At 48.0% G+C, this 25349-nt stretch overlaps 1 protein-coding gene across 2 annotated transcripts in view; it reads right to left on the bottom strand.

Annotated features, from left to right (window-relative positions):
• The window catches only part of SMARCD3 (SWI/SNF related BAF chromatin remodeling complex subunit D3), a 160384-nt gene that overhangs the window by 21158 nt on the left and 113877 nt on the right, over positions 1 to 25349 (bottom strand). For both annotated transcript variants that reach the window (XM_077809554.1, XM_077809555.1), the window contains exon 11: positions 10328 to 10450. In XM_077809554.1, coding sequence (XP_077665680.1) covers positions 10328 to 10450 — 123 coding nt within the window. The remainder of the gene's footprint in view (positions 1 to 10327; positions 10451 to 25349) is intronic.

The following is a 25349-nucleotide window of genomic DNA, read 5'->3' as shown; positions in this document are numbered from 1 at the left end:
AAATGGATTTATTTGGGGTTTGGATCCCACTGGGAGCTGGGTGTCTGGGTGCTAGAGACAGGAGCACTTCTTAAACTGTTTTCAGTTAAGTCTGCAGCTTTTGGGGGATGTGGTTCAGACCTGGGTCTGTGTTTGTAGCAGGCTGGTGTGTTTGGCTCTACAAGACAGGGTATGAAGTCCCAAGCTGGCAGGGAAAATGGGCTCAGAGGTGGTCTCAGCACATCAGGTGGCAGTCCCAAGGGGGTCTCTGTAACCGAACCCGTCACACTGGGGCCGCACAGTCACAGGCAACTTGTCTCTCCTCTGCGGGGAGGACAGCACTATGAGGCATATATGGTCCTTGGCTGCCTCAGATGCCTCCGGCATCAAGGAGAGTTGGAGGTGATCACCTTGGAGGTCCGAGGACTGTTGAGGATTCAGACTCAACTGAACCCCAGATGGGGCAGGAGTCAACGAGACCCTAGAAGGCTGGAGAGACTAGGTGGCCTGGAGAGATGAAGTAGCCTGGCTTGAGACACTCGTTGATGACACAGGTCCCCTGGTCTTTAGAGAGGGAGACCGACCCCTCTCTGGCCTTTTCTTCTTTTGTGCCACCGGGGACTGAGAACGGTGCTGCACCAAAGAGGGTTTTTTATAAGCGGAGCTGTGGCGGTGCTGTGAGACCTTAGGGTTCTTGTTCGGCGCTGACTCGCGCACCATAGGTGCCGAAGCACTGTTGACCAACAAGGAAGTGCTTGGCATTGGTTCTGCAGACCCCGGGCTGGAATGTAGTGCCGCTTCCATTAGCAGGATCTTAAGTCTTTGCTCCCAGTCTTTAATGGTCCTAGGGCGAAAACCCTTGCAGATCCTGCACTTGTCCTTTTGGTGGCTCTCCCTGAGGCACCAGAAACAAGAAGAGTGTGTGTCATTCTTGGGCATAAACTTGCCACAGTCCTCGCAGAGTTTGAACCCTGGGGACCCAGGCATGCCCCAGAACTGGGGAAGACGTTGTTGGGGGGAGAAACCCCCCCAAGAATCACAACAACTAACTATGATTATTAACTAACTATTTACACTATTTTACAATCAAAACTGAAAAGAACACTGCCAAAAGTGCTTGCAAGCAAGAGTGAGTGTTGTTCCAGCTAGCCATCACCAGCGGTAAGAAAGAACTGAGGGGGTAGGGGATCGGCAGGGCCCTATATTGGGCACCATGAGGGCGCAACTCCAGGGGGCGCCCACGCCGGATGCTGCTAAGGGATGCTGCTAAGGGAAAAATCTTCTGGCTGGCGTGCATGAGGTGTACACACCACCTGATTGGAATGGACATGAACAAGCACTTGAAGAAGAACGGAACTTGTGAATAAATTTGTTCAGCAGCTGGAGGTCCAAGGAAGTGTGGATGCCACCCCCTTTCTTCAGCATGAGGAAATTGGGGGTATAGAAGGCTCTGGTAGCGCTGCAGAGAGTGTTTTATAGCGCCCTTATAGAAGAGTTTTAGAGTAACAGCCGTGTTAGTCTGTATTCGCAAAAAGAAAAGGAGTACTTGTGGCACCTTAGAGACTAACCAATTTATTTGAGCATGAGCTTTCGTGAGCTACAGCTCACTTCATCAGATGAAGTGAGCTGTAGCTCACGAAAGCTCATGCTCAAATAAATTGGTTAGTCTCTAAGGTGCCACAAGTACTCCTTTTCTTATAAAAGAGGGCATCCACTTCCTCTCGGAGAAGGTGAGAATGCGATAACGTGGCAGGGTGCTCCTGGGGTGGGCAACAAGGCGGGCAGGAGAGGAATTCAATTAGGTGCATGTAGCTTTTTATTTAATGTAAAGTGCATTTTGTAATGTGGTATTATACCACTATGCGTTCGGCTCTGATTGTTACAGTTTCAAGCAAAAGTTGCCTCTGCTATTTGCTTCAGATTTAGAGTCTCTAGGAACACATAAAGACCAAGGGTAGTGACCACACAGACATTAGTGATCTTTATGATGGGATGCATTGCACCCTCAGCAAGTTTGCGGATGACACTAAGCTGGTGGGAGAGGTAGATATGCTGGAGGGTAGGGATAGGGTTCAGAGTGACCTAGACAAAGTGGAGGATTGGGCCAAAAGAAATATGATGAGGTTCAACAAGGACAAGTGCAGAGTCCTGCACTTAGGACAGAAGAATCCCATGCACTTCTACAGGCTGGGGACCAACTGGCTAAGCAGCAGTTCTACAGAAAAGGACCTGGGAATTACAGTGGACAAGAAGCTGGATATGAGTCAACAGTGTGACCTTGTTGCCAAGAAGGTCAACGGCATATTGGGCTGCATTATAGGAGCATTGCCTGCAGATCGAGGGAAGTGATTATTCCCCTCTATTCAGCACTGGTGAGGCCACATCTGGTGTACTGCATCCAGTTTTGTGCCTCCCACTACAGAAAGGATGTGGAGAAATTCGGAGGAGTCCACCAGAGAGCAATTAAAATGATTAGGGGGCTGTGACACATGATTTACGAGGAGAGGCTGAGGAAACTGGGGTTATTTAGTCTGCAGAAGAGAAGAGAGAGGGGAGATTTGATAGCAGCCTTCAACTACCTGAAGGGGGGTTCCAAAGAGGATGGAGCTAGGTTGTTCTCAGTGGTGGCAGATGACAGAACAAGGAGCAATGGTCTCAAGTTGTAGTGGGGGTGGTCTAGGCTGGATATTAGGAAAAACTATTTCACTAGGAGGGTGGTGAAACACTGGAATGGGTTCCCCAGGAAGGTGGTGGAATCTCCATCCTTAGAAGTTTTTAAGGCCCAGCTTGACAAAGCCCTGGCTGGGATGATTTAGTTGGGGTTGGTCCTGCTTTGAGCAGGGGGTTGGACTACATGACTTGCTGAGGTCTCTTCCAACCCTAATCTTCTATGATTCTATAATTCACAAGTATGTGGTTAAGTCTATTTTACAAGTTTTATTAAAGTTACAATTAAAGTTATGATCACCTACGCACATAGAAATTCTATAAAGACCTATGCACAAGTTACAAATATAGTTATACTCACATACTTAACAACAGTGTTAGGGTCTGATGGGTTTCTCATGGCTTGATCCTCAGTGGAGGGATGGTTCCTGCTGGAGTTCCCCATAGGGAGCTCAATTTTCCTGCTCTGGGCACCCTCTTTTAGAATGTAATTCTGACTATACCTTATTAGCATTTATGTACATAGTGCACTCTGTGGTTAGGGCATGTGGTAGAAAAATGTGATTACTGGGTATCTTGCATCGCTATGGGTACCCGCATGGCCCCACAATATGCCAACATTTTTATGGCTGACTAAGAACAACGCTTCCTCAGCTCTCGTCCACTCACGCCCCTTCTCTACCTACGCTACATTGATGACATCTTCATCATCTGGACCCATGGGAATGAAATCCTGGAAGAATTCCACCATGATTTCAATAGCTTCCACCCCACCATCAACCTCAGCCTGGACCAATCTACACAGGAGGTCCACTTCCTAGACACCACGGTGCAAATAAGTGACGGCCACGTTAACACCACCCTATACCGAAAACCCACCAACCGCTATGCCTACCTTCATGCCTCCAGGTTCCATCCCGGACACACCACATGATCCATTATCATAGAATCATAGAATATCCGGGTTGGAAGGGACCTCAGGAGGTCATCTAGTCCAACCCCCTGCTCAAAAGCAGGACCCATCCCCAATTAAATCATCCCAGCCACGGCTTTGTCAAGCCTTAAAAACTTCTAAGGAAGGAGATTCCACAACCTCCCTAGGCAACACATTCCAGTGTTTAACCACCCTCCGAGTGAAAAGGTTTTTCCTAATATCCAAGCTAAACCTCCCCCTCTGCAACTTGAGACCATTACTCCTTGTCCTGTCCTCTTCCACCACTGAGAATAGTCTAGAACCATCCTCTCTGGAACCACCTCTCAGGTAGTTGAAAGCAGCTATCAAATCCCCCCTCATTCTTCTCTTCCGCAGACTAAACAATCCCAGTTCCCTCAGCCTCTCCTCATAAGTCATGTGTTCCAGACCCCTAATCATTTTTGTTGCCCTTCGCTGGACTCTTTCCAATTTATCCACATCCTTCTTGTAGTGTGGGGCCCAAAACTGGACACAGTACTCCAGATGAGGCCTCACCAATGTCGAATAGAGGGGGACGATCACGTCCCTCCATCTGCTCGCTATGCCCCTACTTATACATCCCAAAATGCCATTGGCCTTCTTGGCAAAAAGGGCACACTGCTGACTCATATCCAGTTTCTCGTCCACTGTCACCCCTAGGTCCTTTTCCGCAGAACTGCTGCCGAGCCATTTGGTCCTTAGTCTGTAGCTGTGCATTGGGTTCTTCCGTCCTAAGTGCAGGACCCTGCACTTATCCTTATTGAACCTCATCAGATTTCTTTTGGCCCAATCCTCCAATTTGTCTAGGTCCCTCTGTATCCTATCCCTGTCCTCCAGCGTGTCTACCACTCCTCCCAGTTTAGTATCATCCGCAAATTTGCTGAGAGTGCAATCCACACCATCCTCCAGATCATTTATGAAGATATTGAACAAAACCGGCCCCAGGACCGACCCTTGGGGCACTCCACTTGACACCGGCTGCCAACTAGACATGGAGCCATTGATCACTACCCATTCAGCCCGACAATCTAGCCAACTTTCTACCCACCTTATAGTGCATTCATCCAGCCCATACTTCTTTAACTTGCTGACAAGAATACTGTGGGAGACCGTGTCAAAAGCTTTGCTAAAGTCAAGATACAATACATCCACTGCTTTCCCTTCATCCACAGAACCAGTAATCTCATCATAGAAGGCGATTAGATTAGTCAGGCATGACCTTCCCTTGGTGAATCCATGCTGACTGTTCCTGATCACTTTCCTCTCATGTAAGTGCTTCAGGATTGATTCCTTGAGGACCTGCTCCATGATTTTTCCAGGGACTGAAGTGAGGCTGACTGGCCTATAGTTCCCAGGATCCTCCTTCTTCCCTTTTTTAAAGATTGTCTACAGCCAAGTACTGTGGTACAACCGCATTTGCTCCAACCCCTCAGACAGAGACCAACACCTACAAGATCTTCAAAACTACAATACCCACATGAGGAAATAAGGAAACAGATCAACAGAGCCAGATGTGTACCCAGAAGCCTCCTGCTGCAAGAAAAGCCCAAGAAAGAAACCAACAGAACTCCACTGGCCATCACATACAGTCCTCAGCTAAAACCTCTCCAACGCATCATCAGTGATCTACAACCCATCCTGGACAACAATCCCCCACTTTCACAGGCCTTGGGAGGCAGACCAGTCCTCACCAACAGACAACCCGCCAACCTGAAGCATATTCTCACCAGCAACTACACACCACACCATAGTAACTCTAACTCAGAAAGCAATCCATGCAACAAACCTCGATGCCAACTCTGCCCACATATCTACACCAGCGACACCATCACAGGACCTAACCAGATCAGCCACACCATCACTGGTTCATTCACCTGCACATCCACCAACATAATATACACCATCATGTGCCAGCAATGCCCCTCTGCTATGTACATCGGCCAAACTGGACAGTCCCTACGTAAAAGGATAAATGGACACAAATCAGATATTAGGAATGGCAATATACAAAAACCTGTAGGAGAACACTTCAACCTCCCTGGACACACAAGAGAAGATTTAAAGGTAGCCATCCTGCAGCCAAAAAACTTCAGGACCAGACTTCAAAGAGAAACTGCTGAGCTTCAGTTCATTTGCAAATTTGACACCATCAGTTCAGGATTAAACAGAGACTGAATGGCTCGCCAACTACAAAAGCAGTTTCTCCTCCCTTGGTGTTCACACCTCAACTGCTAGAAGAGGGCCCCATCCCCCCTGATTGAACTAACCTCATTATCCCTAGCCTGATTCTTGCTTGCATATTTATACCTGCCTCTGGAAATTTCCACTACATGCATCCGACGAAGTGGGTATTCATCCATGAAAGCTTATGCTCCAATACGTCTAAGTCTATAAGGTGCCACAGGACTCTTTGCCACTTTTACAGATCCAGACTAACACGGCTACCCCTCTGATACCTGTGAGCAAAAAATTACTCTTACTGTTAATTTTTTGCAATATCACCCATTGGTACATCTTTTCCCATAACCTCAGGGCATCGGGTTATTCTTTGGTCATTTACTTATGTTAGCATTTCTTTGCTCCAAGGCCTAAAATAGCGAGCTAAAATCTTGCAGGCTTCAGCCTACAGGCCTTGCGTTCCGGCTTACTTACTTAGAAACCTAATATATAATTACCCCTTCTAAATACTAATCAATCTTATACTTCTATAATCCTACAATTTAACTCTATTTAGCATACAGTGATTATATATGACATAACATGTTAGTTAATCATAACATCACACAATAAATGAACAATAAACTAAAATCATTGGCTACATACCCCTAATGGACAATGTCCAGCACCCAGTGGTCAGTGGTAATCTTGCCCCAGTTGTGTGCGAAGAGGGTGAGGCAACCCCCAGAAACCATCTGCAGGGCAGTGAGGTGGGGAGAGGAAGGTTCATGGCTCAGGGAAGGAGTCAAAAGGGTTGCTTGGAGGGACATTGAGGGAGGGTAGAAGCAGGAGTAGCAGCAGCAGCAGAATAGCGGGATTGCTGGAAGTGTGGATGATGCCAAGAAGAATCTGGTAGGTGCTCAGGGTAAGGTTGGTATGAGGGCCGAGGGTGGGGTATAAAGGCCCAGTAACCGGAGAGTGGCACAAAAGTCTCTGCGGGAGTGCAAAGACTCGTCCATTTTGTCATTGAACAACCTGTGGTTGTCGAAGGAGAGATCCTCATGGTGGTCTGGACCTCTTTTGGGAAGCCGCCAGACTGGAGCCAGGGAGTCCCGGTGAAGGATGACTCCAGATGCCAGTGAGTGGGAAGCAGTATTGGCAGCATCAGCCACAGCCTGGAGAGCCCCCTTGGCCATCAACTTTCCGTCATCTAGGAGATGTTGGAAGTTCTGCTGTTTCTCTTGGAGAAGGAAGGCCTGGAAATCCACAAGGTTGGAGCATGAAAGGAAGTCATACTTGGCCAGGATGGCCTAGTAGCTGGCAATGCAGAACTGGAGGCCAGCAGAGGAGTAAACCTTGCAGCACAGGAGGTCAAACTTCTTGGTGGCCCAATCAGGGGGTGGGGACTGCAGGTGGTGCAGGCAGGTGTGCTTGGTCGCGGCTTGGACCACCAGCGAGTTGGGGAGCAGGTGGGTGAAAAGAAAGTCCCTGCCCTTGGAGGGCACCAAGTATTGGTGTTCTGTCTGCTTTAGTGTAGAGGCACAGGAGGCTGGAGAGTGCCAAACGGTCTGGACCAGTTGCAGGAGGGCATCATGGATAGGGAGGGCAGTACACGAGAGTCCGGGGGTTGTAGGATGTCCAGGAATGCCGTCAGTGCCTGTGGATCCTGGACATCTTCGACAGGCAGACTGAGGGCCATGGCCATACGTCGAAGTAAGTCCTGGTACTGCACATGGTTGGCGGGGGGAGAGAGAGCGGGAAGAATGATGGCATCGTCTGGAGATGAGGAGGTGCCTGTATGGACTGGAGGTGGCGAAGATACCACCAGTACCGCTGGAGTGGGGATGGCCGGAGGTTCCTTGAAGACAGAGGGAGGGGCTGTGTGTGATGAGGATGGTTGGTGCTGTGAGTGAGATGGCACCCTGCGCTCACGGCAGCGGTTCCAGGCGGCCCAGTAGGGTCAGGCGTAGGGGTTGCCAGGCAGCGCCGGCACCTGCGGGTAGTCGAACCATGGGTTGGCCAGTGGAGCATACACCAGAGGGTATAGTTGGCACCAAGGGTCCAGGCTTTAGGACTGTGCAGGCAAAAATGTGGGATCTGGTAGGCAGGACCACTCGGAATCAGACGACGGGTCTGGTAGGTATAGAGCTGTTGGGAGTGTCAGTGCAGGAAGGGTGGGATTGTCCAGGAGCAGAGGTGCACCTGTGGAAAAGCCCAGCCGAGAAGTGTGGAGCGGAGTGAGAGGCTGGAGCAGGAGCAGCTTGTCCGCGGGAGATGGTAGGCAAAGAGCGACTGGAGGCCTGGAGCGGGCAGAGGAGCCCGCACACAGCAGCATGAGCTTAGCCGTTGGTGTGAGCGAGGACAAACATCCCAGAGGGCGCAGCACCGAGCAGGCCAGTCCGGATGGGCACGGTGGAGTTAACTGCAGCAGGGGCAACGGCGGCGGGCCAGTCACCATGTCTGGTGTTGGGGCCGGTAGAGGGTGGTGCTTTTAACTTGTTCTCAGAGAGGGACTTCTTCGGAGCAGGAACATCCGGGTCAACGTACAACTTCTCAGCTGACCTGGCACAGCTCAGGGAGGCAACACTGCATTTGGGGGCAGTCCCTGTCGGGGAGCCACCCTTGTGCCCATGAGTGAGCTTCTTATGCATACAGTGGGCTTTTGGGGGATGCACTGGTGCCGTCAGTACCGGTCAGGAAGGGCACAGGGAGGTGCTCACTGCCAGTGTTGAGTGTAGTTCCAGAGGATCAGTGAGTCCTGAACCCAGGAGCGCATGTTCTTGCAGAGGCAGTTCTCTGGCCTCCCGGGTGTGTGGTGGGAACGATTGGCAAATGGAGCAGCGGGCAGTGATGTGAGCCTCACCAAGGCAATAAAGACAAGGTTGGCGCTTGTCACTCATAGAGAAGTAGCATGGGCACGAAGCACAGTGTTTTAACCCTACTGCCAGGGCATAATCCCCGGGAGGGGAGAAGTCCAACAGAAAACTAACTGATGAACAAACGGACAACAAACAACTAAAACTAGAAGAAAACTATGTACAACTAACAGAAGCAGTTCTCTTAGCAAGCTAAGAGCACTGAGGAACAGAGGTTGCGACTCTGGCCATGTGGCGGTAAGAGGGAACTGGAGTGACGTCGACTCACACAGCCTCTTAAATCCTTGGCTGCGCCAAGCAGCAATGCACAACGCATGTGCAGGTCAATGGACACTACTATGAACAGTTCCAGCTCTGGCACATGGCATGCATGCATACCCACGTTTAGAATCCACATAGGGAGCATCACTTGAAGAAGAATTAGAGAGTTTCCATTTGTTTAATGTTCATTTTTAAATGTGCTGTTCTTGTCACATATTTTGTATAAGGGTTCTCTTATTTCTCATTGTGTTTGGTTTAATTTTACACTCTATATTCTTCAGCCATTGGGCTACTTCTTTTACACATTTAGTGAGGTGCATAGCACAGTTTTGGGTGAGACATAAATAATTATTGTTATTTATTGTAGCCATATTAAATTTAATTTAAAGTTTTTTTTTGGAGGGAGCTATTAATGATAAGATAGTGGTTTACCATAGCATACAATGTAATAATCTAACTAGTAATTGAAAATCCTACCTAAGTACAATGTGGGAAGTTAATATTACTCCAAAGACTGAAATTTCTCAGTTACTGATTTTAGTATATTTAAACTGGCATCTTCAATATTGCAGTAATAGGGCTTGGCATTTAATCTTCTTGTTTATCATTTTAAGGAAATTAAAATCAAGCAAAAGTTATGCTGAGGCACTGTGGGATTAGGTAGCTGTGTTTTGTACAACTTCATAGGATTTCATTTCATAGCCAGAGGGCCCCAGCTCAGCCCTACACCCCAAACTCACCATCATCTGATCATAGCAGTTTAGTTATCAACTCCATGCAGACAACTCAAATACACATCTGCATTCAGGACTTCTGAAGGGAAGGGAAAGTGTCTTTATTTGTTTCTGTGAACCATTATTATTCATTATTGTACTGCAATAAAACCTAGAGTTCCCAGTCAAGGATCAAAACTTCATTGTGTTGGGTGATATAGTCATGAAATAAAAGACAGTCCCTGGACCAAGGCGAAAACACAATAGGTGGACAAAATAAATGAAGTATTTTTCATTATAAACAGTAGTCAGACTTGCCCTCTAACTAGTCATTATCACCTGGCAGCTTTTTGTACACATCAAGGCAAAGGTGAGTCATAAAGGGGGATTTGCATGGCAAAGCACCTACCATGCTCGCAGGTGCTCAAAATAGCAAATAAAATACTTCACAAATCTTTTTAGTAAAGCTACATGGATCAGAACCAATGAAAAATATTTGTTGAAACCTTTGTGAGCTACAAACACTTCTCTCACATTACAATTTTTCTAAAAGATCTGCTCTAGGAATTATTTTGGGGAAGTTCTATGGCCTGTGTTATACAGGAAGCCAAACTAGATGATCACAATGGTCCCTTCTGTCCTTGGAATTTATGAATCTGAAACTGCACAGCTCAAGCCCATGCTTGACTGACTCCTCTTCCCTCCCAGAATGCCCTGCTCACCTTGAGATCCCTGCTCTGGGATCGGAGAAGATCTTGAATGTATCCTTTGGGATCTTTAGAGAAACTCAGCATGAAATCACGTTGTATCTTTAGCTGGTTTATAGATTCAATTGTCTCATGAATCTGAAAAGTAGAAGAAATAATATGGACATTCTTGTATTTACGTGTCCCCAAGCCACAGTGTGTCTGAGTTTATCCTCTTTAGCCCATCTGTAATTCATATGAAACACAGAACTGTCATTTTGACAAATTACAGTTATTAAGAATCCCAAGGCATCTTTCCCCAGAATAAGCATGTTAACTCTGATGTCTTGGCCATGTTCTGCTTTCCTGACTGCTCCTACACTTTACCTAGATACAGAATTCTTTTTCACATCCTGCCCTGAACTGTTGGATAGTGTGAAGCATGCACTGTCAAGAACTAACTTATTTCACTGGAGGATTCAGTGATCCCTGTGGACAGTGAGCCAGTTTGCCAAGTCTGTTAAGATATTTCGGGATCTTTCTGGATGAAAGATGCTATATAAATATGTAAATAGAATTGTCTCTATTAAAAAAAAGCAACAAATATAGGCACTGATGCAGGAAAACACTAAAGCACAAGGGCCCACAATAGTGGTACCCTTAACTCACTCAACAATATTGTTAATCTATCCAGCTATACTCTTAGCCCAGCAGAAGAGCCTGTCCTATCTCGGGGCCTCTCCTTCTGCCCCACCACCCCCATTGACATCATACAGTTCTGCAGCAACCTAGAATCCTACTTTCACCGTCTCTGACTCAAGGAATATTTCCACCACACTGCTGAACAGCACACTAACCGACAGAAACCTTCCTACCAATGCTACAAAAAGAAGGATTCTGCGTGGACTCCTCCTGAAGGTCGAAACAACAGACTGGACTTCTACATAGAATGCTTTCACCGATGAGCACGGGCTGAAATTGTGGAAAAGCAGCATCACTTTCCCTATAACCTCAGCCGTGCAGAACACAACGCCATCCACAGCCTCAGAAGCAACTCTGGCATTATAATCAAAAAGGCTGATAAAGGAGGTGCTGTAGTCATCATGAATAGGTCGAAATATGAACGAGAGGCTGCTAGGCAACTCTCTGACACCACATTCTACAGGCCATTACTCTCTGATCCCACTGAAGGTTACTAAAAGAAACTACACCATCTACTCAAGAAACTCTCTGAAGAAGCACAGGAACAAATCTACACAGACACAACCCTAAAGACCCGACCAGGGGTATTCTATCTGCTACCCAAGATCCATAAGCCTGGGAATCCTGGACGCCCCACCATCTCGGGCATTGGCACCCTGACAGCAGGATTGTCTGGCTATGTAGACTCCCTCCTCAGGCCCTATGCTACCAGCACTCCCAGCTATCTTCGAGACACCACTGACTTCCTGAGGAAACTACAATCCATTGGTGATCTTCCTGAGAACAGCATCCTGGCCACTATGGATGGAGAAGCTCTCTACACCAACTTTCCACACAAAGATGGACTACAAGCTGTCAGGAACAGTATCCCCAATAATGTCACGGCAAACCTGGTGGCTGAACTTTGTGACTTTGTCCTCACCCACAACTATTTCACATTTGGGGACAATTTATACCTTCAAGTCATAGAATCATAGAATATCAGGGTTGGAAGGGACCCCTGAAGGTCATCTAGTCCAACCCCCTGCTCGAAGCAGGACCAATTCCCAGTTAAATCATCCCAGCCAGGGCTTTGTCAAGCCTGACCTTAAAAACTTCTAAGGAAGGAGATTCCACCACCTCCCTAGGCAACGCATTCCAGTGTTTCACCACCCTCTTAGTGAAAAAGTTTTTCCTAATATCCAATCTAAACCTCCCCCACTGCAACTTGAGGCCATTACTCCTCGTTCTGTCATCTGCTACCATTGAGAACAGTCTAGAGCCATCCTCTTTGGAACCCCCTTTCAGGTAGTTGAAAGCAGCTATCAAATCCCCCCTCATTCTTCTCTTCTGCAGGCTAAACAATCCCAGCTCCCTCAGCCTCTCCTCATAAGTCATGTGTTCTAGACCCCTAATCATTTTTGTTGCCCTTCGCTGGACTCTCTCCAATTTATCCACATCCTTCTTGTAGTGTGGGGCCCAAAACTGGACACAGTACTCCAGATGAGGCCTCACCAATGTCGAATAGAGGGGGACGATCACGTCCCTCGATCTGCTCGCTATGCCCCTACGTATACATCCCAAAATGCCATTGGCCTTCTTGGCAACAAGGGCACACTGCTGACTCATATCCAGCTTCTCGTCCACTGTCACCCCTAGGTCCTTTTCCGCAGAACTGCTGCCTAGCCATTCGGTCCCTAGTCTGTAGCGGTGCATTGGATTCTTCCGTCCTAAGTGCAGGACCCTGCACTTATCCTTATTGAACCTCATCAGATTTCTTTTGGCCCAATCCTCCAATTTGTCTAGGTCCTTCTGTATCCTATCCCTCCCCTCCAGCGTATCTACCACTCCTCCCAGTTTAGTATCGTCCGCAAATTTGCTGAGAGTGCAATCCACACCATCCTCCAGATCATTTATGAAGATATTGAACAAAACCGGCCCCAGGACCGACCCATGGGGCACTCCACTTGACACCGGCTGCCAACTAGACATGGAGCCATTGATCACTACCCGTTGAGCCCGACAATCTAGCCAGCTTTCTACCCACCCTATAGTGCATTCATCCAGCCCATACTTCCTTAACTTGCTGACAAGAATACTGTGGGAGACCGTGTCAAAAGCGGCACTGTCATGGGTACCCACATAGCCCCGCAGTATGCCAACATTTTTATGGCTGACTCAGAACAACGCTTCCTCAGCTCTTGTCCCCTAGCACCCCTACTCTACTTGTGCTGCATTGATGACATCTTCATCATATGGACCCAGGGGAAGGAGGCCCTTGAGGAATTCCACCAGGATTTCAACAATTTCCACCCCACCATCAACGTCAGCCTGGACCAGTCCACACAAGAGTGCCCACTTCCTGGTCACTACAGTGCTAATAAGCGATGGTCACATAAACAGCACCCTATACTGGAAACCTACTGACCGCTATACTTACCTACATGCATCCAGCTTTCATCCAGACCACATCACACAATCCATTGTCTACAGCCAAGCTCTAAGATACAATCGCATTTGCTCCAATCCCTCAGACAGAGACAAACACCTAAAGGATCTCTATCAAGCATTCTTAAAACTACAGTACCCACCTGGTGAAGTGAAGAAACAGATTGACAGAGCCAGAAGGGTACCCAAAAGTCACCTACTACAGGACAGGCCCAACAAGGAAAATAACAGAACACCACTGGCCATCACACACAGCCCCCATCTAAAACCTCTCCAGCACATCATCAAGGATTTACAACCTATCCTGAAGGATGATCCCTCACTCTCACAGACCTTTGGAGACAGGCTAGTCCTCACTTACAGACAGCCCCCCAACCTGAAGCAAATACTCACTAGCAACTACACACCACACAACAAAAAAACTAACTCAGGAACCAATCCCTGCAACAAACCCTGTTGCCAACTCTGTCCGCATATCTATTCAAGGGACATCATCATAGGACCTAACCACATCAGCCACACCATCAGGGGCTCATTCATCTGCACATCTACCAATGTGATATACAGGGATGAAAATAAGTCCAGTGACTTACCGGTATGCTGGGGACAGCTCTGGCCCCCAGAAGGGGCGGTGCCTAGGGCGGAAGGGATGGTGCCGAGGGGGTCAGAGCCAACCCCAGCCCACCCTGTAAGGTAAGTGCCCCCCACCGGGGTGGTAGCAGCAGCAGCCCGGGGTTCCGGGGGCTATTTAAAGAGCCTGCTGCTCCCCTGCTTCTATTGCTCCGGTCCTTTATATAACCCCCGGAGCCCTAGAGTAGTGGCGGAACTGCTGGAAGCCCTAGGCCCTTTAAATTGCCCCCTGGGGAAGCCGGGCTGCCCCAGTACAGCTGTTGCACTAGTTTCAGTCTGATGGTTTCCTGGGAGAGAGGGAAAAAACCTCATGCCATCCTGCTTGTTGATGTAGACTATGGTGGTCATGTTTTCGGTCATTATTTGGATTGTCTATTCCTTGATTTATTGGAGAATGGACTTGAATGCTTTGAACACAGCTCTGAGCTCCAGAAGATTGATGTGCATTTTTGTTTTCATTGCAGTCCATAGGTCTTGTACACCAAGGTCTTCCATGCACATTTCCTAACCCAAAAGCGAAGCATCTATTAAGAAGGTCCTCGGGTGGAAGGAGACCCCTCTGCAGGTATTTGCGAGGTCCTTCCATAATTTCAGGTATGACATGAGTAGAGGGAACTCAGAGAGGCATGTCTAGATGACATCTGGTGAGTTTGTAAACCTATCTCAATCAACCTCGCATGCAATTGAGGTGAATTTGTCACAAAGGCACAGGAGGCCACATGACAAAGAGTGGTGAGACACATCCTTACACATCTGCATCTGGGTTTGATTCTAACTGTAGAACTGGTGCCAGCACATTCTTGAAGCTGTCCTGGGAGAGGTAGGGCATGGATCTTGTGAAGTCCAGGATCACATTGACAAATCTGATTCACTGGACTGGGGGAGAAATAGGGGGGTGCCAAGTTCACTTTCTCCACAATTGACTTTCATACCCAGGCTCTGGAACAGAGCGTGAAGCACACAGACTGAGGACTGATGAAAATATCTTCCCTGCACCAGCCAGTCATGCAAGTATGGCTTGTAGCCTATAAAGCAAGCCTGCTTGCTTGCATATATATATTTTGTTATGAGTTTAATCATTTAGGTTTATTATTTGTTATTATAATAGGTTTACCAATTTGTATTAGAGTATTTTAGCTGTAATGGAAGGAACCTACAGGTAACATTCTGTATGTTAAGCTAAGGCAAGTTAACATACATCTGTTCGAGACCTTTACTCTAGACAGGTGCTGATGAGCTAAAGCATACAGTATATATGTTTGTGACCTTTCACATAGATAAGTAGGCAAGTTAAAGTAAGTTGGTAGGTAAGGCCACCCAAGTTCCTGGCCTGTTTCAGATTTAACAGGTACACCACAAAAAACATGGAAATAACTGATTAGAACAGAAATAACAGAGGTGAAGATGAGCTAGTGGTCTCTAATAGTTATGAATATATCATTAATATGCACAAACATACCAGCCTATAGATTAAGTGTACTCTAACATTTTTGTGGGTGAGAAGGCTAAGTTTGGACATGGAAGGAGGGCACTTAGGGCTCAGGCAACCCTATAATAGGGGCAACCCACCATGTTAGGGAGATTCATAGAATCATAGAATATTAGCGTTGGAAGAGACCTCAGGAGGTCATCTAGTGCAATCCCCTGCTCAAAGCAGGACCAATCCCCAACTAAATCATCGCAGCCAGGGCTTTGTCAAGCCGGGCCTTGAAAACCTCTAAGGATGGAGATTCCACCACCTCCTTAATTAACCCATTTCAGTGCTTCATCATCCTCCTAGTGAACTAGTGTTTCCTAATATCCAACCTAGACCTCCCGCACTGCAATTTGAGACCATTGCTTCTTGTTCTGTCATCTGCCAACACTGAGAACAGCCTAGCTCCATACTCTTTGGAACCCCCCTTCAGGTAGTTGAAGGCTGCTATCAAATCCCCACTCACTCTTCTCTTCTGCAGACTATATAACCCCAGCTCCCTGAGCCTCTCCTCGTAAATCATGTGCCCCAGCCCCCTAATTCATTTTCGTTGCCCTCCGCTGGACTATCTCCAATTTGTCCACATCCCTTCTGTAGTGGGAGGGACCAAAACTGGATGCAATACTCCAGGTGTGGCCACACCAGTGCCAAATAGAGGGGAATAATCACTTCCCTTGATCTGCCGGTAATGCTCCTACTAATACAGCCCAATATGCGGCTGGCCTTCTTGGCAACAAGGGCACACTGCTGACTCATATCCAGCTTCTCATCAACCTGTAATCCCCAGGTCCAGTTGTGGTGTGGAACATGGTGGAGTACTGACAAAGGGTAACATAAGTTCCGCCGATGGTGTGAGAGGCAATAAATGGCCCAGAGGGCACAGGACCAGATGCACTGAGCCTGAGGGTCTTGGCGGGATTGATGGTGCCAGGAGCAAAGTAGAGGGTCCCGGTGCCAGAACAGATGGGGCCAATGGTGCGAGGTGGTATTTTGAGCGATGCTCTGTCTGCGTTCTCTTTGGGGACAGTGCTGAAGTTGAGGCTGGACCGTCAGCTGTAGTGCATGACTTCTCGCCCGACCGATCCCGATCTGAGGAAGAAACACTGCCCTTTGAGGTGGTTCCTGTCAGGGAGCCACCTTTGTGCCCGTGCTTCTTGTGCACGTGGTGGGGCTTTGGTGTGTATGGTGATGTCACACTGGAAGGACTCAGTGAGATGCTCACCATCAGTGTTGGGCGTTGCTCTGGTAGTTCCATTGGAGCTGTGCATGTGGGCGCAGTGCCTCCTCCATTAAGAAATTGCAGAGGCAAAGCTCACAAGTTGCTCGGGTCCGTGGTGGAAAGGAGCAGCAAGTGGAGCAGCGGGAAACTATGTAGGCTTCACCCAGACACTACAAGTAGCGGGTATGTTCGTCGCTCACTGAGAAGGAGCAAGGGCACAAGACACAGTTTTAAAAACTGGCTTGAAAGGGCACAGTCCCCGGGCCGGGAAGGGTAGAGAAGTCGCCAATGAACAACCTAACTAACTAGAAAAATGACCTTGAGCGGATCACTGCAGACTACGTGGCTCTAGGAAGAAGGATAAAGAAGTTTGAGGGGCAAATGGTGTTCTCGTCCATCCTCCCCGTGGAAGGAAAAGGCCTGGGTAGAGACCATCAAATCGTGGAAGTCAATGAATGGCTATGCAGGTGGTGTCGGAGAGAAGGCTTTGGATTCTTTGACCATGGGATGGTGTTCCAAGAAGGAGGAGTGCTAGGCAGAGACAGGCTCCACCTAACAAAGAGAGGGAAGAGCATCTTCGCAAGCAGGCTGGCTAACCTAGTGAGGAGGGCGTTAAACTAGGTTCACCGGGGGAAGGAGACCAAAGCCCTGAGGTAAGTGGGAAAGCGGGATACCGGGAGGAAGCACGGGCAGAAATGTCTGTGAGGGGAGGGCTCCTGCCTCATACTGGGAATGAGGGGCGATCAACAGGTTATCTCAAGTGCTTATATACGAATGCACAAAGCCTTGGAAACAAGCAGGGAGAACTGGAGGTCCTGGTGATGTCAAGGAACTATGACGTGATTGGAATCACAGAGACTTGGTGGGATAACTCACATGACTGGAGTACTGTCATGGATGGTTATAAACTGTTCAGGAAGGACAGGCAGGGCAGAAAAGGTGGGGGAGTAGCACTGTATGTAAGGGAGCAGTATGACTGCTCAGAGCTCCGGTACAAAACTGTAGAAAAATCTGAGTGTCTCTGGATTAAGTTTAGAAGTGTGTGCAACAAGAGTGATGTAGTGGTGGGAGTCTGCTATAGACCACCGGACCAGGGGGATGAGGTAGATGAGGCTTTCTTCCGGCAGCTCACGGAAGCTACTAGATCGCATGCCCTGATTCTCATGGGTGACTTTAATTTTCCTGATATCTGCTGGGAGAGCAATACTGCGGTGCATAGACAATCCAGGAAGTTTTTGGAAAGCGTAGGGGACAATTTCCTGGTGCAAGTGCTAGAGGAGCCAACTAGGGGGGGAGCTTTTCTTGACCTGCTGCTCACAAACCGGGTAGAATTAGTGGGGGAAGCAAAAGTGGATGGGAATCTGGGAGGCAGTGACCATGAGTTGGTTGAGTTCAGGATCCTGACGCAGGGAAGAAAGGTAAGCAGCAGGATACGGACCCTGGACTTCAGGAAAGCAGACTTCGACTCCCTCAGGGAACGGATGGCCAGGATCCCCTGGGGGACTAACTTGAAGGGGAAAGGTGTCCAGGAGAGCTGGCTGTATTTCAAGGAATCCCTGTTGAGGTTACAGGGACAAACCATCCCGATGAGTCGAAAGAATAGTAAATATGGCAGGCGACCAGCTTGGCTTAATGGTGAAATCCTAGCGGATCTTAAACATAAAAAAGAAGCTTACAAGAAGTGGAAGGTTGGACATATGACCAGGGAAGAGTATAAAAATATTGCTCGGGCATGTAGGAATGAAATCAGGAGGGCCAAATCGCACCTGGAGCTGCAGCTAGCGAGAGATGTCAAGAGTAACAAGAAGGGTTTCTTCAGGTATGTTGGCAACAAGAAGAAAGCCAAGGAAAGTGTGGGCCCCTTACTGAATGAGGGAGGCAACCTAGTGACAGAGGATGTGGAGAAAGCTAATGTACTCAATGCTTTTTTTGCCTCTGTTTTCACTAACAAGGTCAGCTCCCAGACTGCTGCGCTGGGCATCACAAAATGGGGAAGAGATGGCCAGCCCTCTGTGGAGATAGAGGTGGTTAGGGACTATTTAGCAAAGCTGGACGTGCACAAGTCCATGGGGCCGGACGAGTTGCATCCGAGAGTGCTGAAGGAATTGGCGGATGTGATTGCAGAGCCATTGGCCATTATCTTTGAAAACTCGTGGCGAACCGGGGAAGTCCCGGATGACTGGAAAAAGGCTAATGTAGTGCCAATCTTTAAAAAAGGGAAGAAGGAGGATCCTGGGAACTACAGGACAGTCAGCCTCACCTCAGTCCCTGGAAAAATCATGGAGCAGGTCCTCAAAGAATCAATCTTGAAGTACTTGTATGAGAGGAAAGTGATCAGGAACAGCCAGCATGGATTCACCAAGGGAAGGTCATGCCTGACTAATCTAATCGCCTTTTATGATGAGATTACTGGTTCTGTGGATGAAGGGAAAGGAGTGGATGTATTGTTTCTTGACTTTAGCAAAGCTTTTGACACGGTCTCCCACAGTATTCTTGTCAGCAAGTTAAGGAAGTGTGGGCTGGATGAATGCACTATAAGGTGGGTAGAAAGCTGGCTAGATTGTGGGGCTCAACGGGTAGTGATCAATGGCTCCATGTCTAGTTGGCAGCCGGTATCAAGTGGAGTGCCCCAAGGGTCGGTCCTGGGGCCGGTTTTGTTCAATATCTTCATAAATGATCTGGAGGATGGTGTGGATTGCACTCTCAGCAAATTTGCGGATCATATAAAATGGGAGGAGTGGTAGATACGCTGGAGGGGAGGGATAGGATACAGAAGGACCTAGACAAATTGGAGGATTGGGCCAAAAGAAATCTGATGAGGTTCAATAAGGATAAGTGCAGGGTCCTGCACTTAGGATGGAAGAATCCAATGCACCGCTACAGACTAGGGACCGAATGGCTAGGCAGCAGTTCTGTGGAAAAGGACCTAGGGGTGACAGTGGACGAGAAGCTGGATATGAGTCAGCAGTGTGCCCTTGTTGCCAAGAAGGCCAATGGCATTTTGGGATGTATAAGTAGGGGCAAAGCGAGCAGATGGAGGGACGTGATCGTTCCCCTCTATTGGACATTGGTGAGGCCTCATCTGGAGTACTGTGTCCAGTTTTGGGCCCCACACTACAAGAAGGATGTGGATAAATTGGAGAGAGTCCAGCGAAGGGCAACAAAAATGATTAGGGGTCTAGAACACATGACTTATGAGGAGAGGCTGAGGGAGCTGGGATTGTTTAGCCTGCAGAAGAGAAGAATGAGGGGGGATTTGATAGCTGCTTTCAACTACCTGAAAGGGGGTTCCAAAGAGGATGGCTCTAGACTGTTCTCAATGGTAGCAGATGACAGAACGAGGAGTAATGGTCTCAAGTTGCAGTGGGGGAGGTTTAGATTGGATATTAGGAAAAACTTTTTCACTAAGAGGGTGGTGAAACACTGGAATGTGTTACCTAGGGAGGTGGTAGAATCTCCTTCCTTAGAGGTTTTTAAGGTCAGGCTTGACAAAGCCCTGGCTGGGATGATTTAACTGGGAATTGGTCCTGCTTCGAGCAGGGGGTTGGACTAGATGACCTTCAGGGGTCCCTTCCAACCCTGATATTCTATGATTCTATGACTCTCTCCAATTTTTCCACATCCTTCTTGTAGCGTGGGGCCCAAAACTGGACACAGTACTCTAGATGAGGCCTCACCAATGTCGAATAGAGGAGAACGATCATGTCCCTCGATCTGCTGGCTATGCCCCTACTTATACAGCCCAAAATGCCATTGGCCTTCTTGGCAACAAGAGCACGCTGTTGACTCATATCCAGATTCTCGTCCACTGTCACCCCTAGGTCCTTTTCCGCAGAACTGCTGCCTAGTCATTCGGTCCCTAGTCTGTAGCGGTGCATTGGATTCTTCCGTCCTAAGTGCAGGACCCTGCATTTATCCTTGTTGAACCTCATCAGATTTCTTTTGGCCCAATCCTCCAATTTGTCTAGGTCCTTCTGTATCCTATCCCTACCTGCCACCGTATCTACCACTCCTCCTAGTTTAGTATCATCTGCAAATTTGCTGAGAGTGCAATCCACACCATCCTCCAGATCATTTATGAAGATAGTGAACAAAACCGGCCCCAGGACCGACCCTTGGGGCACTCCACTTGATACCGGCTGCCATCCAGACATGGAGCCATTGATCACTACCCATTGAGCCCGACAATCTAGCCAACTGTCTACCCACCTTATAGTGCATTCATCCAGCCCATACTTCTTTAACTTGCTGACACGAATACTGTGGGAGACCATGTCAAAAGCTTTGCTAAAGTCAAGAAACAACACTTCCACTTCTTTCCCCTCATCCATACAGCCAGTTATCTCATCATAGAAGGCAATTAGATTAGTCAGTCTGACTTGCCCTTGGTGAATCCATGCTGACTGTTCCTGATCACTTTCCTCTCCTCTAAGTGCTTCAGAATTGATTCCTTGAGGACCTGCTCCATGATTCTTCCAGGGACTGAGGTGAGGCTGACTGGCCGGTAGTTCCCCGGATCCTCCTTCTTCCCTTTTTTAAAAATGGGCACTATATTAGCCTTTTTCCAGTTGTCCGGGACCTTCCCCGATCGCCATGAGTTTTCAAAGATAATGGCCAATGGCTCTGCAATCACATCCGCCAACTCCTTTAGCACTCTCGGATGCAGCGCACCCGGCCCCATGGACTTGTGCACGTCCAGCTTTTCTAAATAGTCCAGAACCACTTCTTTCTCCACAGAGGGCTGGCCACCTACTCCCCATGCTGTGTTGCCCAAATCAGGAAGGCCAAATCACACCTGGAGTTGCAGCTAGCAAGAGATGTTAAGAGTAACAAGAAGGGTTTCTTCAGGTATGTTAGCAACAAGAAGAAAGTCAAGGAAAGTGTGGGCCCCTTACTGAATGAGGGAGGCATCCTTGTGACAGAGGATGTGGAAAAAGCTAATGTACTCAATACTTTTTTTGCCTGTGTCTTCACGAACAAGGTCAGCTCCCAGACTACTGCACTGGGCAGCACAGCATGGGGAGGAGGTGACCAGCCCTCTGTGAAGAAAGAAGTGGTTCGGGACTATTTAGAAAAGCTGGACGAGCACAAGTCCATGGGGCCAGATGCGCTGCATCCGAGAGTGCTAAAGGAGTTGGCGGATGTGATTGCAGAGCCATTGGCCATTATCTTTGAAAACTCATGGCGATCGGGGAAGGTCCCAGACGACTGGAAAAAGGCTAATGTAGTGCCCATTTTTAAAAAAGGGAAGAAGGAGGATCCGGGGAACTACCGGCCAGTCAGCCTCACCTCAGTCCCTGGAAGAATCATGGAGCAGGTCCTCAAGGAATCAATTCTGAAGCACTTAGAGGAGAGGAAAGTGATCAGGAACAGTCAGCATGGATTCACCAAGGGCAAGTCATGCCTGACTAATCTAATTGCCTTCTATGATGAGATAATTGGCTGTATGGATGAGGGGAAAGCAGTGGAAGTGTTGTTCCTTGACTTTAGAAAAGCTTTTGATACGGTCTCCCACAGTATTCTTGCCAGCAAGTTAAAGAAGTATGGGCTGGATGAATGGACTAGAAGGTGGTGTGACAGGGTCAGGCCAGATGGTTACAGGAGAGTGATAGAAGGCAGATATATTAGCCCCAGGCTAAGTAGGTCCCTTTTCCCTGGGTAAGGCAACAGGGAAGGTTCCAGAACAATCAGGAACCTTCTGGAGACAATTAAGACAGACAGGCTGATTAGAACACCTGCAGCCAATCAAGAAGCTGCTAGAATCAACTAAGGCAGGCTAATCAGGGCACCTGGGTTTTAAAAGGAGCTCATTCAGTTTGTGGTCCATGTGTGAGGAGCTGGGAGCAAGAGGCACTAGGAGCTGCGTGTGAGAACGCACAGAATCATAGAATATCAGGGTTGGAAGGGACCTCAGGAGGTCATCTAGTCAACCCCCTGCTCAAAACAGGACCAATCGCCAACTAAATCATCCCAGCCAGGGCTTTGTCAAGCCTGACCTTAAAAACTTCTAAGGAAGGAGATTCCACCATCTCCCTAGGTAACGCATTCCAGTGTTTCACCACCCTCCGAGTGAAAAAGTTTTTTCTACTATCCAACCTAAACCTCCCCCACTGCAACTTGAGACCATTACTCCTTGTTCTGTCATCAGCTACCACTGAGAACAGTCTAGGTCCATCCTCTTTGGAACCCCCTTTCAGGTAGTTGAAAGCAGCTATCAAATTCCCGCTCATTCTTCTCTTCTGCAGACTAAAGAATCCCAGTTCCCTCAGCCTCTCCTCATAAGTCATGTGTTCCAGTCCCCCAATCATTTTTGTTGCCCTCCACTAGACTCTTTCCAATTTTTCCACATCCTTCTTGTAGTGTGGGGCCGAAAACTGGACACAGTACTCCAGATGAGGCCTGACCAATGTCCAATAGTAGTTCCCAGGATCCTCCTTCTTCCCCTTTTTAAAGATGGGCACTACATTAGCCTTTTTCCAGTCGTCTGGGACTTCTGGACGCATACTGTTGGAGGACTGACTAGTACAAGCATCATCAGACACCAGGAGGAAGGTCCTATGGTGAGGATAAAGAAGGTGTTGAGAGGAGGCCATGGGGAAGTAGCCCAGGGAGTTGTAGCTGTTGCACAACTGTTCCAGGAGGCACTCTAAATAGCTGCATACCACAGGGCCCTGGGCTGGAACCCGGAGTAGAGGGCGGGCCGGGTTTCCCCCAAACCTCCCAAGTCCTGGTCAGACACAGGAGGAGCTGACCTGGACTGTGGGTTCATGAAAATGGCCAAACTGAGGGCTGCTGTGAAACTCCAAGGCGAGCAAATCCATGAATAAGCGCAAGACCCACCAAGGTAGAGGAGGAACTTTGTCACAGTGGATAGAAAGCTGGCTAGATTGTCGGGCTCAACTGGTAGTGATCAATGGCTCCATGTCTAGTTGGCAGCCGATATCAAGTGGAGTGCCCCAGGGGTCGGTCCTCGGGCCGGTTTTGTTCAATATCTTCATTAATGATCTGGAGGATGGCGTGGATTGCACCCTCAGCAAGTTTGCAGATGACACTAAACTGGGAGGAGAGGTAGATACGCTGGAGGGTAGGGATACGATACAGAGGGCCCTAGACAAATTAGAGGATAGGGCCAAAAGAAATCTGATGAGGTTCAACAAGGACAAGTGCAGAGTCCTGCACTTAGGATGGAAGAATCCCATGCACCGCTACAGACTAGGGACCGAATGGCTAGGCAGGGGTTACAGTGGATGAAAAGCTGGATATGAGTCAACAGTGTGCCCTTGTTGCCAAGAAGGCCAATGGCATTTTGGGATGTATACGTAGGGGCATTGCCAGCAGATCGAGGGATGTGATCGTTCTCCTCTATTAGACATTGGTGAGACCTCATCTGGAGTACCTTGTCCAGTTTTGGGCCCCACACTACAAGAAGGATGTGAAAAAATTGGAAAGAGTCTAGCGGAGGGCAACAAAAATGATTAGGGGACTGGAACACATGACTTATGAGGAGAGGCTGAGAGAACTGAGATTGTTTAGTCTGCGGAAGAGAAGAATGAGCGGGGATTTGATAGCTACTTTCAACTACCTGAAAGGGGGTTCCAAAAAGGATGGATCTAGACTGTTCTCAGTGGTAGCTGATGACAGAACGAGGAGTAATGGTCTCAAGTTGCAGTGGGGGAGGTTTAGGTTGGATAGTAGAAAAAACTTTTTCACTCGGAGGGTGGTGAAACACTGGAATGAGTTACCTAGGGAGATGGTGGAATCTCCTTCCTTAGAAGTTTTTAAGGTCAGGCTTGACAAAGCCCTGGCTCGGATGATTTAGTTGGCGATTGGTCCTGCTTTGAGCAGGGGGTTGGACTAGATGACCTCCTGATGTCCCTTCCAACCCTGATATTCTATGGTTCTATGATTCCATGATTTCAATTATATTTGCCTCCAGTAAATAACTAATTAACTAAAGCTAATAAGGGATCTCTGTGTGTTTCACCGATTTCATCTTCTTAATTAATTCTAAAGTAGCTGCCTGAAAAAGAACCTACTTGTGCCATGTGCATGTTCCACCCTAATAAATAATTTTATAATTGTAATAATTGTTCAGGCTACAGAAGAGTGCAGGGAAGAGTGAGCTGAAAAGGCAGGGAGAGGAGCTCTGCAGTGGGAAGTATTGGGGTGGTTTCATCATGAACCAAAACCTCCACATCCATCAATCACAGATACACAGTCCCACTCACTGTAGCATCTGAGTGCTTTACAGTCTTCAGAGTTGTTATCCTCATAACACCCCTGGGAGTTAGAGCAGTGCTGCTATCCCTGTTTTACAGACTGGAAACTCAGAGGCCAAATGTATTCTTGAAAGTTTCAGTAAAACTCTCCTATGTAAATGCAAAAAAGTTATTTTGCCGGTATAGCTTATATTGAGTCATTGGACAAAATAAGCTAAGCCAGCAAAAGCACTTTTATGCTAGTACAACTGCATCTACACTAGGACTTCTGATAGGACAAAAATGTCACAGAAAATCACAGACGTAACCAACATTGCTATGCTGGCAAAAGCTTGCAGTGTAGACCTGGCCTAAGTCATATAGTTTAAAACCCCTTTTTGGTTACTT

The sequence above is a fragment of the Eretmochelys imbricata genome, chromosome 2, assembly GCF_965152235.1.
Source record: "Eretmochelys imbricata isolate rEreImb1 chromosome 2, rEreImb1.hap1, whole genome shotgun sequence".
NCBI lineage: Eukaryota > Metazoa > Chordata > Testudines > Cheloniidae > Eretmochelys > Eretmochelys imbricata.
The sequence above is the reverse complement of the archived record's forward strand: the minus strand, read 5'-3'. Positions and strand labels throughout refer to the sequence as shown.